This window comes from Physeter macrocephalus, chromosome 7 (assembly GCF_002837175.3).
Source record: "Physeter macrocephalus isolate SW-GA chromosome 7, ASM283717v5, whole genome shotgun sequence".
Lineage (NCBI taxonomy): Eukaryota > Metazoa > Chordata > Mammalia > Artiodactyla > Physeteridae > Physeter > Physeter macrocephalus.
The window spans coordinates 8,492,144-8,511,046 of NC_041220.1; the positions used below are offsets into that span (position 1 = coordinate 8,492,144).

An 18,903-nucleotide genomic window follows, 5' to 3' on the forward strand; every position below is an offset into this window, starting at 1 on the left:
GAAGTTTTAGCCACAACAATCAGAGAAGAAAAAGAAATAAAAGGAATCCAAATTGGAAAAGAAGAAGTAGAGTTGTCACTGTTTGAAAATGACATGATACAATACACAGAGAATTCTAAAGATGCTACCAGAAAACTAATAGAGCTAATCAATGAATCTGGAAAAGTAGCAGGATACAAAATTAATGCACAGAAATCTCTTGCATTCCTATACACTAATGATGAAAAATCTGAAAGAGAAATTAAGGAAACACTCCCATTTACCAATAGATCAATGGAACAGGATAGAAAGCCCAGAGATAAACCCACGCACATATGGTCACCTTATCTTTGATAAAGGAGGCAAGGGTATACAATAGAGAAAAGACAGCCTCTTCAATAAGTGGTGCTGGGAAAACTGGACAGCTACATGTAGAAGAATAAAAGTAGAACACTTCCTAACACCACACACAAAAATAAACTCAAAATGGATTAAAGACCTAAATATAAGGCCAGACACTATAAAACTCTAGAGGAAAACACAGGAAGAACACTCTGAAATAAATCACAGCAAGGTCCTTTTTGACCCACCTCCTAGAGAAATGGAAATAAAAAAAAAAATACACAGATGGGACCTAATGAAACTTCAAAGCTTTTGCACAGCAAAGGAAACCATAAACAAGATGAAAAGACAACCTTCAGAAAGGGAGAAAATATTTGCAAACGAAGCAATGGACAAAGGTTTAATCTCCAAAATATACAAGCAGCTCATGCAGCTCAATATCAAAAAAACAACCCAATCCCAAAATGGCCAGAAGACCTAAATAGACATTTCCTTGAAAGACGATATACGATTGCCAACAAACACATGAAAGGATGCTCAACATCACTAATCATTAGAGAAATGCAACTCAAAAGTACAATGAGATATCACCTCACATCAGTCAGAATGGCCATCATCAAAAAATCTACAAACAATAAAAGCTGGAGAGGGTGTGGAGAAAAGGGAACCTTCTTGCACTGTTGGTGGGAATGTAAATTGATACAGCCACTGTGGAGAACAGTATGGAGTTTCCTTAAATAACTAAAAATAGGACTACCATAACGACCCAACAATCCCACTACTGGGCATATACCCTGAGAAAACCATAATTCAAAAAGAGACATGTACACAATGTTCATTGCAGCTCTATATACAATAGCCAGGACATGGAAGCAACCTAGGTGTCCATCGACAGATGAATGGATGAAGAGGATGTGGCACATATATGCAATGGAATATTACTCAGCCTTAAAGAGAAATGAAGTTGAGTTATTTGTAGTGAGGTGGATGGACCTAGAGTCTGTCATACAGAGTGAAGTAAGTCAGAAAGAGAAAAACAAATACCATATGCTAACACATATATATGGAATCTAAAAAAAATGTTTGATTAACCTAGGGGCAGGACAGGAATAAAGACACAGACGTAGAGAATGGACTTGAGGACACAGGGAGGGGGAAGGGTAAGCTGGGACGAAGTGAGATAGTAGCATGGACATATATACAATACCAAATGTAAAATAGATAGCTAGTGGGAAGCAGCTGCATAGCACAGGGAGATCAGCTCTGTGCTTTGTGACCACCTAGAAGGGTCGGATAGGGAGGGTGGGAGGGAGACGCAAGAGAGAAGAGATATGGGGATATATGTATATATATAGCTGATTCACTTTGTTATACAGCAGAAAGTAACACTGTAAAGCAATTATACGCCAATAAAGATGTTAAAACAAGCAAACAAACAAAAATACAGCATGATCCAAGGAGGAAACCACTTCAAGTTTGAATTGTAAAGCAGATGCCTGTGTTGTAGTTTTAAAGATAGGACCTTGTGGAACAATCCAGTATCTATTTAGAATGTAGAAGACCTTGAGTTCTTCTGCTGTGTTCCTATTTGTCCTTCAGACCAGTCACTGGGCATTTTTATCTCACTGATCTCATTGTATTTGTCACACACTGATTGAAAATAATTTCACAGCCTTTAGCTTCTTATTTTAAGAACCGAACAAATGTGCTGATTTGTATAAATAAGACAGAGTGGAGAACTTCCCTGGGAAACAAGAGACTTTTGAAAACAACTGTCAAACTGAAGTCTATAGGAGTCTTAATTAGCTGATGCTTGCAAAATACTTCGAAAATGAAACCCATGATGTTCTTGCTAAGTATGATGAATACCGTTTATTCTTGGATAAGTAAAACGTCATATATTTTGAGACATTTGAATTTGTGTGCACTCTCTACAAGATGCAGATTGCTATTTTTGCAGAAAGAGCAAATGAAACTCTATATGAAAAATGCAGAAGTGAGACAAATTTTTGAATAGAGTTATTATTCTTGAAGACATAAATATGCAGTGGTGATGTGAAATTAGATGAATATTATTTTGCCTAAATGTGTGAGCTGATTCAAAGGCAGCAGTATAGCTGAAAGAACACGTGGTATGGAATTGGAAGATCTAAGTCCAGACTTGAACTACTTTTTACCAGCAGAGAGACTTCAGTCAAGCCACCGGTTTCTTCAACTACAAAACAGGAAAAATAATAGTAGCTTTCCTACTTATCTTCTAGGGTTGTTTTTTTTTTTTTTTTTTTTTTTTTTGTGGTATGCGGGCCTCCCTCTGCTGCGGCCTCTCCCGTTGCGGAGCACAGGCTCCGGACGCGCAGGCCCAGCGGCCATGGCTCACGGGCCCAGCCGCTCCGCGGCATGTGGGATCCTCCCAGACCGGGGCGCGAACCCGGTTCCCCTGCATCGGCAGGCGGACGCGCAACCACTGCGCCATCAGGGAAGCCCCTAGGGTTGTTTTGAGACTCAAATGTGATCAGATAGTCATGTGATAATTTTATTAACTGTCAATTGAAATGAAAGATATTATTTCTTTGAAACATTGATAAGGCAAAAAATGGCTTAATAACCCTAATAAGTAATAATCCACAGAGACTTTAATTCATCCTTTTACTTACAGTTCTTAAGTTATTTTTTTCTTACCTTTGTCCCATTGTTTCTTTTCATGGGTCTAGAGAGGTTAAAGATGAGAGATGGTGGGGAAATTCAAGGAGAGCCTTTTCCTTCTCTTAGGAACAAAGTGTCTCATTACCAAACTTTTAGGAGAACCTCATCTGGAATTTTAAAAGATGACTGCTAGACTCCATTTTTTAGGTATGGCCTTTCTAGGGAAGCCCAGGATTTAGAATTTCAAATGCCTGCAGTTCTTCTACTGGCTGGCCCATATACCATCAAAACGAATATCCAGATGAAACGTTTGATATGGCAGAAATAGGTCTTCCATTAAGAACTAAACACCCGCGGATGTCAATTCTATTCTAACTCATGCGAATAGTTGTTTTGACGCAGTTTCTAACATTTTTCATTTAATATGTATAAACAGTATGGTAAAGTAAAGATGCCTATCAATTCTTTGTTGTTCCTGCCATTGAGAGGTGAAGTTGAATTCTCCTCCACTTGAAGCCGGATTGGCCTTAGTGACTTACCTGACCGAACAATTGAGGCAGAATTGATGTTCTGGGACTTTGGAGTTTAGCTCATAAGAGGCTTTGGACTTTTGACCTTAATCTCTCGGAATACTTGTTTTGGGAGTTCCAAGCCAGTTTGTCAGACTGTCACACCACAGAAGACACTGTTCATGGTCCCTGCTGATCCCAGCTATCCACGTGTCCTTGCAAAGGCACAGTGTATGTGAGTGGAGCCACCTTGGACCCTCCAGAGTGGCTCACCTGCCGGCTCAGTACCTCTGAGTGACTTGCCCAAACTCCTAACGCACAAAATCTTGAGAAATTATCTAATAATTGTTGTTTAAAGTCACAATTTGTAAGCAGCAATGAAGAATTGGACTGAACATTAAATATCTTGAGCGAAATATTCATTAGAAGTAGAATAACTTACGTTCATCAAAGTATTATTTTATTGAAAAAGTAGGTTCTTATCATTGACTGCTTAATATAGTAGCTAATGCAATGGCTTATATTTTTTGAGATTTTACTATGTGCCAGGCACTATGGTAAGTACATCACCCATGCATCACCCATGTATTCTCACCTCCACTTCATAGAGTATCCATCCATCCAGTGAGAGCTTGCTGCACACCCCCCGGTGCCACTGTGCCCAGTCTTGAGTGAGGAGCATGGAAGCCAAAGGAATTTCCAAAGGGGTGGCCTTGACATTCTCAAAGATCTCTCTCTTTCTAGCTCAGGAGAAATTAGTATATTCTGCCTATTCTATAATGTGTCATTGAGGGATTCCTTTAACTATATTTAGAGGATCCCCACAGGCTTATCTTAGGCAAGACTGTGCGATAGCCTTGTTCCCACACCTCTTCATTATTCCTTTCAGAGTTGCTCATCTTACTGTGTCACCCACCACTCACTCATCTCACTGGGTCTCATTTCACAGCTTCATTCGGGATGGCCCCCTGGAGGCAGTGCTCTGCCCCTCTCCCGAGGCATTTGACAGCCCTTCAGAAAGTCGACACCTCTCCCTGCCCTGGGGGGTAGGGGAGGAATGACTTTGGCCACGTTTAATTGTCTTTGCTCAAATCATACTCTGATATCTGTCCTTTAAGTTCCTCTTTCTCTGTGAATGCGGGGCTTTCTCATGTTTACATCTATTTATTCCTCCCTGCTTTTTTGAATATTCTTTGGCTTATAGACTTTAGAGTATGGCCAGAAGTGGATGTGCCACAAAGCTAAGAAGCTTAAGTTTCAGGGCTCCTCACTTTTACAGGCTCCTTACAAATCCCTATGCCTCATTTTGGTCTATTTATTTTATTTTTTTCACTTTTTTGAATTTGTCAAGTTTTATTTGTGGCCAAGTACATGGTATATATATATATATGTATATATATATGTATCTATATATGTATATATGATATAGAAATATACATGATGTTGAAATATATATAAATATACAAATGTTTTATTGACATAAGGTAAAAAAAGCATATTTTGTATTTGTAGGTTTCGAAGTTCTATACACATCTATTAAATTGAGCTGGTTGATTTTAATACTCAGATCCTCTATGTCCCAGCTAAATTTTTATCTTCTAGATCTGTCAGATTTTGAAAGATTTATATTGGAATCTGTTACTGTAATTATGCATGCCTTTTTAAAATATTTATTTCTTTATTTTTGGCTGCGTTGGGTCTTCATTGCTGCGCGCTAGCTTTCTCTAGTAGCGGAGAGCGGGGGCTACTCTTCGTTGTGGTCACAGGCTTCTTATTGCCGTGGCTTCTCTTGTTGAAGAGCACGAGCTCTAGGCACACGGGCTTCAGTAGTTGTGGCTCACGGGCTCAGTAGCTGTGGCTCATGGGCTCTTGAGCACAGGCTCAGTAGCTGTGGTGCACGGTCTTATTTGCTTTGCGGCATGTGGGATCCGCCCGGACCAGGGCTTGAACCTGTGTCCCCTGCATTAGCAGGCAGATTCTTAACCACTGTGCCACCAGGGAAGCCCATGCATGCATGTTTTAAAATGAGGTTCTTCTTTTATTTTTATGTTTTTATTTTTTTTTAAAAAAGAAGTCCCAGGACTTCCCTGGTGGTTCAGTGGCTAAGACTCCACGCTCCCAATGCAGGGGGCCTGGGTTTGATCCCTGGTCAGGGAACTAGATCCCACATGCATGCCACAACTAGGAGTCTGCATGCCGCAACTAAAGATCCCACATGCCGCAACGAAGATCCCTCATGCCGCAACTAAGACCCGATGCAGCCAAAATATCAAGCAATCAATAAATATTTAAAAAATAAAATAATAAAAATGAAAAAGAAGGTCCCACACATTGTGTAAACCTCTGGTTCACAAGTGATGAATCTACTCCTTAGTACGGCTCACCTGAACGCCTGTGGCATTTGTCATGTTGCAGGACTTAGTAGTATCTGAATGATTTGCTTCATAGTACTAATAGCACGACAGTTCACCTTTTGAAACCTCCCTAGCCCCTAAAATGATCAGTTACATGAGTCCTATCCTTTTTCTGCCTTTAGCTCTTCTCTCTACCCCCTAAGTTATTTTATTCTCAACCTTCTTAAAATTTCTTTTCTCTGAATGCCAGGTACTTAGCTTTCTCCTCTGACTACTCTTATTTGAATTTCCCTTATTAGTTAAACTCTACCAGCATATAAAACGTCTTTGGATTCAATGGAAATTGTCTCTCTTCTTTAGTTAATAGAGTAAGTCGGTCGTTAAGTTCAGCTGGTTGGGAGAAGAATTTCAAGTGTTTCAGCTCTGTGAAAGTACCAAGAATTACTTACTGGGGTAATTCTCTTCTGGGATTAAGAAAAACAGCAAATCATACCTAAGAACAGTTCCAAGTAGCCTCATTCTCATGGCGTTGGGACCCGCTGGGGAACAGCGGTGGGCTTTGATGAGCAGTTTTTGTGCGAACCGCTAATGGAAGCATTCACTTCAAGCAGAAGTGCCTTCAGGATTCATCACGCTTCTCATGTGCCTTATTGAGAGCCAACACACTGAATAGGGGAAAGACTGCTCGCCCAGCGGTACAGTGTTACTCATTACCTGCCTTCTGTGAAAGAAGCAGATCCAATAAACCCCAGCGGATTTTGTGGCTGAGGTTTGAGGAGTTCTTTGAAAATAGGGTGAAAACCGAGGCTTATGTATGCCCTCAGAGGGGAAGCCCTGGAAGATTTATTCAAGCAAGGAGAAGACACGGCTTGTTTACAGCTGTACATTCTGCCTTTCCCATATTAGGAAGAGATTATTTTTCTCTGAATATCCAGGTATCTTCCACTTGCTCCCCCAAATCCATTCCACACCCACTCTCCTGCCTTCTCCGCCCTGAGCTGTCCCAGGGCCTGTGTGAACTGTAGCCATCAGGTTCTCTTGCACGATGGTTTCTGTTGGGTTCAGCCAATGGGGTGCACTGGCAGGAGAGATCTGAGGGAAGGAGGAGAGTAAAACCAGGGTGTGTATTTTCTTAGCGCCCTCTCTGTGACTGTGTCTCTCTCTGGAAGATCACAGCCCCTCTCAGTGCCCCTCTCCACACAGCATTTTCTGTCTGGGCTCAAAAAGTTCTCCTTTCCCTGGCTTGTACAAGCTTAGCTTTTACTAGTCTATTCCTACAACACCTTGTGACTTCTCTATGCCCTGCCCATTCTTTGGTCAATCACCCCTTAATTCCACTCTCCTCAAATCCCCAAATTCAGTTTTCCTGCCCGGATCTGTCATTTCCTTGCTAGACCTTGACCCACAGCACTTGATCCCAATTTAGGATTCATGGGTTTGAATATAATTCAGATCCCCTGCCAGCAAAGCTGTCTCTTCCTCCCCAGTGCTGCCCTGTTTCAAGTCTTTCTATAGTTACTATGGGTTTGTATAAAGATTATTTAAAGATGAAGACATTTGAGATTCAACAGCGAAGCCTTCTCAGAGCATCCCTTGCCTGACTAAAAGCAGAAACTTCTGAGAAATGAGAACTACCATAAATTCCCTCTTCAGGTGGCTCTATTCCCAGTAGAGAGAACAAGGGTAAATCTACCATAATTTCCTCTCCAGGGCAGTTTTGTCACCTTGAAAAAGACAGAAAAACCACTTATACCTTTATGACAGATATCATAAACTCTCGTATCTCCAGTTTGTTCGAAAAACCCATTTGTCTTTCCTAAAAAATCTTTTTGTTCTTGGCAAGGAAGCTGTTTCTCCCCCTTCCCTTTCTCCTACCAAATTAGGTCGGTAAGCCTTTAACAGTTTAAGGAGCCAGCTACTTTTGTTGGCCTCTCTATGCATATAAATAAACGTTTTTCTCCTATTAATCTGTATTTTGTCAGTTTAATTTGCAGGCCCCAATTACTGAATATAAGAGGGTAGAGGAAAAAGTTTGTCCTCCCTTACATTGCCTTAGCAGGTGCACATATTTCTTTTTAAATGGAGCATAGCAGTCCTCACCTTTGGAGAGAATCAAAAGTTACAAGGTATTAACATGTGATTAGCACTCAGTAAACTTGATTTCACCCAGGATTTGAAGGTGTTCTAGAATCCAAGAGTTTTAGAAAGAAATATGGGCATCTAGCTCTGGGAGTGTTTTGTGTTGGAACTTGGCATTTTCACTTTACCCTCTTATTTCTCTTTTCATGTAATTGCTCGAATGTTATAACACCAGGATTACTCTGGAGACTTGGGAAGTAAATCAGTCTCTCTGTTCTTTTCCCTTCCATTATAGTTCTTTCCCACACCAAAGGAAACCCAATTCATTAGCTTAATCTGACTGAACATTTTAAACATTGTTCTAAATATACTGGTTTTGGCTTGTTAGTCCCAGAATGTGTAGAAATTTGCCTAATCAAGGGTAGTCTAATTAGGACTTCCCTGGCAGTCCAGTGGTTAGGACTCCACGCTTCCACTGCCGGGGGCAGAGGTTCCTTCCCTGGTCAGGGAGCTAAGATCCCCGCATGCTGCATGATGCAGCCAAAAAAAAAAAAAAAAAAAAGAGAGAGGGAGAGAGTAGTCTAATTAGCCACATTAAAACAAAACTGTATTTTACATGAATAATGCTGCGCAGGGAGTCTGTTAATTCTTGTTGGATAATGACTATTTTGGGTTTCATGGCACTAAAATGTACATACCGCACTCAGTAACTGGCTGGGCTATGGATCTCTACAGATATTAACCCTCTTAACAAGATGCTGGGAAGCATAAGGTGAGTCAGCTACCTCCAGCCATGACCACAGCCTCAGACCTTACTGTGGCCACCATCTAAACACAGGATTTAAGAAAAATAAAACAACAAAGAACCAAAGGTAGAGTAAGCATGGGCTGGGTTTTTGTGTGCCATCTTTTGGAAAAGAAAAGAAGTTAGTCATATCCAGATCTCAGGCTATAGTAACCTCCAACATTCCTACCCAGAGTATTTTTCAAATTATAAGAACACATTTATTTGCTTTTGAAATCAATCACTTTAAATTGTTTTCCTATCACAAGAAGACATCAATCAGTTGTTTTTATCGGTGACCTGATGCTGGTACTTCCCACCCCTCCCTCCCCCATGCCTATCTAAGAAGCTACTGAATGCAAGGTCACTGGGAATGCCAAGGTCTATGCCAAAAGCTTTAAGCTCCCAGTTTAAAACAAAAGCTTCCTGTAGTTTCCTCGACCTATATTTTAGGAAATTACTGAGAAGTTTTCCTAGAAAGAGCTTCATCTATACCCCGTCGTGAGGTCCTCAAAGCCTGCTGTTGCGTGTGCTGGAACTGGGGGGCAGGGAAGAAAAGGAGAAGGAGAGAAGACCCTTGGGGTTCAGCGTTGGTGTTTTGTTTCTTCTGAATCGCAGCAGAATGCTGTGTAGATTTAGAGTTAGCTCAAAGTTGCTTGGTCCCCGGTAAAAGGTTGGGAAATCCACTGACCAAATGGCTCGAGAGTTAAAAATGATTCCATTGTGCTAAGACAGCATGAAGATCTGACCCATCATGGTGCCTTGAAACCGGCTACAAGTTTTCTTTGACCCATAATCAAGATCAATTCTTCTGACTTTCGTAGATTTCAGGCCGCCTTCCCACTGGGTCTCTATCATATTATACAGATGATTAGGTAACTCAAGTTGAATCAAGTATGGTAAGAATGCATTACTTTGGGTGCTCTTTGAGGGTAACTATGAATGGTGGATTCTTATCCTTGTTTATTTACTTTTGATTAACTCTCTGGGCATATCAGTATTATTGAACCTATGGTAAACTTTATCCTATTAAAACAAAACGAAAGTATTTACCCGTTCATATTCCACTCATATTCAGTTAAAAACCTATGAGTTGATTGGATGCTCCTTCTAAAAATTTTGCCCATTTTGGGGGATAAGCTGCAAATCTGGGTCTTATCCATATTCAGGGGACTACAGTGGTTATGTTGTAGTGATAGAGAGTTGGTTAGAATGTGGTTGGTAGTTTTCTTGTTTCAACAATTATAGAGTTTTGCCAGATATTTGTAAAATATGTATTTCCATAAATGACTATTTTGAGAACTATCTCCATTTATCTCAATTAAGTTTTAGGAATTTGGGGTGACCCTTCTTTAAGCAGCACTGCAGTTTCTCCTTATCCTTAAGGGAATGGGTGGCACAGGGCGTGAAAGACGTCCGGAAAAGATTATAGGAGGATACTGGCTTAAATAACTCACTACTTTTTTTCCTTGTTTGACATGACATTCCAAATTCAAAAAGAGAAGTCATCTTGCTGAATCAAAAATGTGTATGTAGAGGATTTTGCTTTGCTCAGCTAATGGATCCTGGAGGAAATCTCCAGAAACTCCTGGCATCAGGTATGAACATATTCTTCCTTCTTATGGGCATGGGGGTAGTAATAGTATGACCATCTTTCCTAAGTAAGGCCGGTCAAGGTCACTGCAACCTTTCTGCATAGTTGCCTAAGAGAGAAGGCAGGACACAGACACATCCCCCGTGTCTGAAACCCCTTTGTTTAGTTTCCTTTTGTATCAAAAGGATTGGCTTTCACCATGGGAGAGGCTGTAACTGGATTTCACCATGAAAGGAGGTTGTAATTAGATTTCTCAGCAGGTCTGCGAGTTCTGTCCCTGGAAAAAACAGAGAAAAGGGCCTGAATATTCTTTCCTCTAGCTGGAAAGGTAGCCAGCCAAGCCTGCAGAGAGTGGTCTGAAAGGCTCGGGCAGAATGGGCCATGGGTGTGTCATCCTCCCCCGACCTCTGATGGAACAATGTCAACTCTGGCCTCCAAGACTGAGTGCGTGGCCCTTCAGGTTGAGGGTGGAAAGCAATGCAAGTGATAGCTAAAGATTTCTTGGCATTTGGTAGGAAACATAGGACATTCCTCCGAATGAAACCCTCTGACTCTTGGTCTCTCTGTCTCTTGGCGTCCTGAAACTTCTATCTCCTAGAGAAGCGGAGGGCACCTAAACTTTGGAACATTCTAGAACATCATTCTCCATCTAGATTTAGGAATGAACTTACACAAACAACCAGAATATATTTTGGGTACTGTGGTTCATTTTGAGTTCTTAGTTGTATTGGTTCCATTTCAGTTTCCATAATATTTTCTAGAAGTTTAAATTGGAATGCAGTTATGTCAGAGTCGGTCTTTGATTTCTTTTCAGTTGTTACGGTTTTTAAAAAGAACGTTAATTTAGATTCACATTTTAAATGGCGACTTTTATTCTTGAAGTTCTGCTTGTTGCCTTGCCACGTAAATCTACTTAATCTAACCATCTGTCTCCACTGGGCACTCCTTGTCTCGCTCTATCTCTTTTCTCTTCCTATCTCCTTGCTCTTTCTTTTTCTCCTAAGCATTAACAAGCTGTCTGACCACCGAACCAGAGTGGAAACATGGCCATCCATACTTTTAAAGGCAGGAACAGGCTTGGAGTCTACTCTTTTCCATCTCTTGTATTGGCTATGTCAATGACGCCTTGGAAATTTTAGTGCTGGTAGCTATCGTTTCAAGTTTTTTAAACTGAATTTCCCTCATGTTGCCTGGAGCTCTTCAGGCAGCCAGTATTTTCCCTAACCCCTCCCTCTTGCTCCGCCACCCCCGGTTGTTGGCTCCTTCATTGGCAGCCTCAGCCAAACGAATAAGTCCTCCTCCTTCTCTTGGAGACCAAGGAAACTTCCTTCAGCATTTTTGGTTTTCAAGGCAGACGATGACTACTTGATCTGTTTGTCTTACCTTGTCTAAGGTCAAAAGAACTGAGAGTGACATACATATGTGCTGAAAAAGGAGAGGTTTGCCCTGACTGTTTTCCCTGTTACTTTACTTTTCTTCTTACGACTGGCATCTTATTTCCTGGAGTATGTACATGTACACTTCCAAATAAGGCCAGGTATCTTTTGTTGAGTTTGTTTATATCAGGGGAAGACTGTAGGCTACTATTTTTAGCAATTATTATAACTATGGAAAAATTTCCCATCAGGGAAATGTAGTAAACAAAATGATTATTATAGGTGCTTCATAATCAGACTCAGACAGAACATTCTCCTTCACCCTGGCTTTACATGATGGCCAAAGGCTTCATTATCAGAGAGCAAACCCCTGAGTCATATTTTGGCTAACATATACATGTTGTTACCTGATCCAGAGTTAACACTGATGCTTTAGGGCTTTTAAAGTATGACTGAGTCTCTTGGGAGAGCTCTATAGCTTGGCGTTAAATTAATCTGAAGATTTAAGAAAGATGGCTTTCTATTTTGAGTTCTCTGCTGAGTCACCATTTGACATCCAAGTGTCCCAGTCCTGCCAGTGTGTATGATACACTCAGACTCAAAGATGCAGACTTTTCTAGGGCTCTGACCAGCAACTGCCTGTCATCCTGCCTAACTGAACCTACCGCTATGTGAGTCTAGGCTGGGGATAGATAGGGTTCATGCCCGTCGGAACTTTGAGTCTAACCAGAATTCAACATTAAACGTGAATCAAGCAGAGGACAAATACTTTTAGGGCTTCACATCTCCCATTGCTCTGCCCGTTCCTCTCAGAGGATCTGGCCTTCTCTCTGTTCCTCCAACAGTCTGCGGTCCCTGCTGCCACAGGGTCTTTGCACGCACACACTTCTCTTGTCAGCATCCACTTGCTCCAGCTTCCACTGCCTAGTACACACACCTCCCGCAGGGCTAACCTCTATTTAGCCTTCCGATCAAGGAAAGCCATCCCTGACCTTGAGTGGAAGTCAGGATCCTTACGTGCTTTCTTAGAAGAAAGGTGCTTTTCCCTCTTAACACTTATTTCAGCATATAATTATACAATACGCGCTCAATATAATGTGAACTTTTTCACCCCCCAAAATCATGCTATAAAAAAAGGGATGTGCCTTATATTCTAGCACTCCTGAGGTCCCTCGCATAAAAGAAAAAAAAAAAAAAAAAAAAAAAGGGATGTGCCTTATATTCTAGCACTTCTGAGGTCCCTCGCATAAAAGGGTATTGTCTCAATTACTTCATTTTGAACAACAAAGTACCATTTCGGGCAAAGAGCCTGAACTGATGTCAAGCAATGCTTATTTTTGTTCTTAAGAAGGTCACCCAGACAATGAAAAAGGAGATAAAGATATTTAAAGCAGATTTAGCAATTATTCTTGAGGTATGACTTCATTTTTGCAACTGTTGGAATTACACAGTTTTAGAAAACCACACTTTATAGACTCAAGCGGTTTTCAATAAGCCCTTTAAAGAGCACTGGAAAAAGCCATATAGTAGGTAATGAATATGTAGAGATCATCACCATGGAATGAGAATTTATGCTTTTGGGGCCCAAATTTGCAGCACTAGCAGATTTCTGAGAAGTGAGTTATAAACAACTTGCAGAGGATTGATCATGCATTACTCTCTACTAGACAATTACAGAATGGATCCAGTGAACACAGACAGTGATGTTAAAGAGGCATAGAGAGAGTTTTAACAAAATCATTTCATTAAATATGAGAATAAAAAAATCATTTTTATAAGTATAAAATATTTTAAATGAAATGAGATTTAAAATAATGTATTTGTAACAATAGAGTAAGTGTCCTAAGCATACCTTAACAATATTATCCATCTGTGTGTGCATTTAGGTTGGCCAAAGATTTTGGCTGAGGATCTTTTTATTAGAAAAATGAAGGTGGCTTTATATTTGAGGTCACCTTATGTTTGGGCAAAAGTACTTTAAAAAAAAAATTTATCGAAGTATAGTTGATTTACAATCTTGTGTGAATTTCTGCTGTACAGCAAAGTGACTCAGTTATACACACACACACACACCACACTCACACACACACATATATATTCTTTTTCACGAATGCAGTTTTTATTAATGTGATAATTTGATTAACAACTGTCTCCCTAACTACATAGTAAGTGCCACAAGAGCACAGCCATTCTCTGTTTGTTCCTGTAGCATTTCACACAGAACAGAACTGAGTACATTAGTTGTTTGAGACATAAGATTAAAATATTACTTATTTCATGACCTGGAAACACTGGAGAAACTAAAACAGAAATTTTAATAAAAAGTATTTTAATGAAAGATAAGATGTTTTGATACATTTTGCCCTAGTGTTAATCAAGATGAGAAGAATCTCTTTTACTCCTTATAAATGTAAAAATCCTAAATTATTCCCTTTTATTCTTTTAAGAAATTCAATGGTTCATGTTTATGCAAGGATAATTCTGAGGCCTGTTTTCATTGCAGTTTCCTCACTGGGAGATTCCAAGTTCAAAAAAGCCATTCTTATCAGAGTTAGACCAAATGAGAAAAGTATTAAAAGAACGACTACTTCTTGAGCACTTCCATCCATTGTTTCAGTTAATCCTACAACAGTCTTATGAATTAGCTGTTATCCCCATTGAAGAAGGAGGGGAAACTGAGGCGTGGTGAACTTCACCGCCAACCTTTACCACTGGTCAGATCCTGCAATAAGAGCCTTACACAGAGTATCTCATTCAATTCCCATGACAATTTTATGACCATTATTATCTCTCTTTTACATATGAGAAGATGAGGCAAAGAGTGCATAAGATAAAAAACTAGAGAGTATACGTGCCAGGATTCCAGTGCAGGCAGCCTGCCCCTGAGTCCCCTTGATGGATAACCACCTGGATAAGCACAGCGTGAAGGTGGGAGGCGGTAGTGGGTACTCGGAAAATGGCTGTATTGTAGGGCCCAGCCTGTCCTACAAAGTGAGGTCCTGTCTCTTTCCCCTCCTTTGCCTTCCCGGTTGCTTTTCCCTGCACTCATTTCATAGCTTTCTCGTTCATTTTCTTAACACCTATTCACCGACTCTTTAAAGGAAATGTTTGGCGTACATAAGTTGGTTGCATAATAGGACGGAAACAAGCCAGGATGGGAGACTTCATTTCTCAAGGATTTTTAAAGCAGACTAAGAGCTATTTCACAGAGAGGGCTGTGAAACTCGAGCCTCTCCATACCCTTTCATTGCTATGACGACAGGCGGCTCCTGCTCCATGTAGCCAGAAAAAGCAGCTGACATTTCAATTCTAGGAACATAGAGGGGAGGTTTACAAAAACAAAAAACAAAAAACAAACCCTTTTGTTTGCATTTCAGTTAGAGAGGAAAAAGATACCCCCTAGAGCAAGTCAAAACCCCTATTCCTGCCTTTAGAAAAGATAAGAAAGGAGAAATGTTGGGGCCCTCTCCCCCCTGCAGGTAGGCCAGTAAAACAGAATTGAGTGCAAAGCAGCATTTCGCCTCATTCCTCTTAATGGCAAATCTGAAACAGAAAACTCCCTCTGCTTTCCTTTGACTTGGCCATTAAGAAGCTACTAATGGATGAAGCAGTAAGGACTCAGTAATAAATACTTCATGCTGAGGCCCTCTCAAGGGCATACGGTAGTGTCAGATTTATTTTTCCATTTCTTTGGATAAAAAAGAGACAATTCAAAGAATATTTCCTTCTTGACCCCCACTATTACTGCCAGAAAAATTATTCCAAGTGTGTAACCAAACACTTCCTCACTGTGTGTGGAAAAATTATTCCAAGTGTGTAATCAAACACTTCCTCACTGTGTGTCTAGTACTCTGCCAGGTGCTACACCTGACATTTTAAAAACATCTTATTTAATTCCTACAGTGACCCCATTGTGGGTATTGTTATTACTATTTGCTGAATAGATGGGTAAACTGAGGCCTGGAGGTGTGAAGTGACCGCCTTAGCCCGCTTAGCCTGTAGGAGGCAGAGCCAGGGTTCAAACTGAGGCGTGTTAGGTGCTGAAACCCACGCTCTGTCTGCTCTGTCGGGCTGACTCGGAGGCACAGACCCGGCATTGACATTTTATTATACAGCAAAGTGTGTAAGTACAAGGAAGAAACCCTGAGGGAAATCTTAGAGTAAATTCCCTTTCTACAGAGCTCCATCCGGGACATATAGGTAGACTAGTGCTTTAATATCAGCTACCATCGATAGATTGATTCAAACGTACCAGACATAGCTGTTTTCCTCGTTTATCACAACAAATCTCTAAGGCAGTAACTAATTTTATGATCCCCATTCTGGAAAATGAGGGCACGGAGGTTCAAAGTGTCATTTGTGCAAAGTCACAGACCCTGGGAAAGCCCAGATATAGACCAGATCTGTAAGTTTCTAGAGCCCATGATCTTATTCACTTTATTACACCATCTCCCTACACTCAGTCAAGACCACACACTCTGTTCCCCAAACTTCTGACCATCTTTTGATGCCCAAGATAAAAATCAGGCTAGCCTCAGGTGGTACTACCTGTGCAAGCCCAGCCTTTGGGGGAAGATGCTCGGTGGGCCCTGTTTGAACCAGACCCTGGCCTAATTGGGCGTCTCTTGGGCAGCCAGACCTACTGGGAAGTTCCCCTGGATTTATGGACCCCCCTTCTCCTTCACTGAAGGGTGTTCCAGAATGATATGTGAGGAAAAAGGGCATCTGAAGTCTGAAAAACAGTCGCTTCTGTTCTTGGTGGAAAAAGATTCCCAACATGTTCTGGACCTTGTGCTAAAATAGCAATGTTTGTGTACCGTTACATATCAACTGAATAAAAATAATAAGCAGTCAAGAGGCAATGAAATGAATAATGTTTTGGAGTTGTCCAGATATATCACTATTCATTTCATTTCCGTCATCACTATTTCTTATTTTTACTTAGTTGATAAGTGAAACTGTGCATAAGAGCCTATTGAGGATTAAATACCAAAGGACCCGGAAGGAAACGCCAGTACTCAAATTGCTAAATGGCTGTACAAAACTTCCCTGAAAGAGAAAAGGCAAGATTCATTAATAACGTGTACATATTCTTTTCCAAAATGTGGAAAGCAGCGTTGTTTGATTGGATGATAAGTAGATGAAACAGACTGCTGTACCTTGCTGGATCTTGTTAAATGGACAGAAATACAAACTTAAATGTTTCCTGAGAGGGGTCTCCTTTTTTCCTTTTAATATTCATAGTTAATATACCCATCAACGTTTAGCTGAATAAGCTGTGAATTGGAAAAAAACTGGTATCCATGAGAAAGGGGAGAATCAAAAAAAAAAAAGAAGATTTCTGCTGAGTTGGACCAAGTGAACATTTCTATTCAGTGTACTTAGGCCCTGGGCCAGAGGGGAGCTCAGATATAATGCCAAGGTGACATGTTTAACCTCTGTGCAGATTAAAGGCAGTTCAAAAGAGATACTCTCTCTGCACTCCCTCTTGGTTATAGTATCAACAGCATTGATCTGCAGTTGAAAACATGGTTTTCTCCTGCAGGGTGACCTCTAATACCCAGGAGGAATGACGGAGCATGACTTGCATTATTGTTTTATTTTATAAGATGGAGCCAGAAATGAAGGTACCTTACAATACAGGAGTTACCATAATTTTTTAGCTTTTTGATTCCCCTCCCTCCTTTTTCCCTTGCTAAATGAGACATCGTTAGGAATTAGAAATTTTCTGTATGTGTGCGCGTGTGTATCCTAAAAAATGATAGAAGGGTACAAGAGACAGTGAGTCAGAAAACTATAAAAGGGAGTCAGGAAAAAAGAATCACAATAACTAAAAAATAATCAAAGGAAAATATAGTATTATAGGGATTTTCTTACCTTTTGGAAAAGCAAAATGTTCCATTTCTACATTGCTGTTAGGTACAGACTGGGACAGTGGTGGTGACTGAATAACTCCAGATAATTTAAACATGGAAAACACCCAAATTACTTTGATTTGAAAGTTGGTTTTTTTTTTTTAACAACTACTTTCCTTTTGATTTATTTAATATATTTAGTAAACTATTTCTACAAAACACATTTCAGGATTTCAGACTTCACCAAGATCTGAATGCTAGTCTGGCCAACAACATTTCTACATTTCTACACATCATTTATTAGTTCTTACTATTTAATCTTGGAGAAGAAAAGGAAACATGAATTCAAGCGTTAAAGTTCCCTAGTAGGTAGCTTTTCTGTAAATCATGCAAAAGGGTTTTTTTTTTGTTCTTGTTGTTAAAAAATGGCTTTGTATTAGGCAAAAATATTAGACATCTTTATCAGATCATGCAAATCAGGTTAACAAATACAGTGAACTTATTAAAATTTACCTTCAGGTAGGTGGCTGGACCCAGAGCCTTGGCAGAAAATTGAAGTTGAATCCTGTCTTTGCTCACAGTCAGGAAATAAGTTTCACGAATGCCCAATACTCTTTAAATCTCTTTCGTCGTTAGCTCTGCTTCTTTGCCCAGAAACACATTCAGTGTCTATTGCAGTTGAAATTCTGCTACTCTGTCAACTACTCAGGGCCTGAGGTGACAGACGAATTTGGAGGTTGGCACAGTATTTCAGACTGTCATCGTTTTTGCTGCAGAGTCCTGCGGTTCTCCAGCGGGCTAGCCTCTCACTCCAAGCGCGAGCGCGCGGGGCGCTTCACCGGCAGTGCAGACCTGCAGGGAGAGAGCTCGTTCTGCCGGAGAGAAAGGGTTAACAGTCCTCCCCTCGAGCGCTTGTTCTCAGAGGCTCGTAACTTGGCCAGAATATAAGCACTTGGCTCCTTATGCCTTTTTCTGTTTTTCTTCTCTTTTTCAAACAACTCTAAAGGGTTTGACAAGCAGGATCCCTTTGGGGGGAATTTTTATTTTAAGACTGAAAAGAAACTCCATGCTGTGGTTTCTTCCTAAAGGAAATCGGTGGGGTGGGGTTTAAGGAAGGGGTAGAGGAATAATTGCAGCAGATGCATTTCCACATTTGCTTCTGCAAACACTGTTCTCGCGAATGTACCTGAGTTTTAGTACCAGCAGGATGCTGCAGATACTTCAACCTTTCTTTAAGTGACCTTCAGAAATTTACATATATGTGATGCATCACTCCTTCAGAGTGTAGCTCATTCATTAGCCGATTCAGGAATGTTACGGTTCATAGACTATGCTTCTCCCTACACAGCTTCCTGCCACAACCTTCCGTACGATGTGGTCTGGAAGAA

At 40.5% G+C, this 18,903-nt stretch overlaps 2 protein-coding genes across 2 annotated transcripts in view; one reads left to right on the forward strand and one right to left on the reverse strand.

The window, feature by feature from the left end:
• Nucleotides 1–6,029, forward strand: part of LOC102974400 (heterogeneous nuclear ribonucleoprotein A1-like) — a 12,589-nt gene extending 6,560 nt beyond the window's left edge. The window contains exon 3 of the mRNA XM_028492095.2: nt 6,010–6,029. Within this exon, the coding sequence (XP_028347896.1) occupies nt 6,010–6,029 (20 nt within the window). The remainder of the gene's footprint in view (nt 1–6,009) is intronic.
• Nucleotides 1–18,558, reverse strand: part of SPARCL1 (SPARC like 1) — a 59,881-nt gene extending 41,323 nt beyond the window's left edge. The window contains exon 1 of the mRNA XM_007108920.4: nt 18,029–18,558. The gene's annotated coding sequence lies outside the window, so the exon portion shown is untranslated. The remainder of the gene's footprint in view (nt 1–18,028) is intronic.
• Nucleotides 18,559–18,903: the final 345 nt, after the last annotated feature.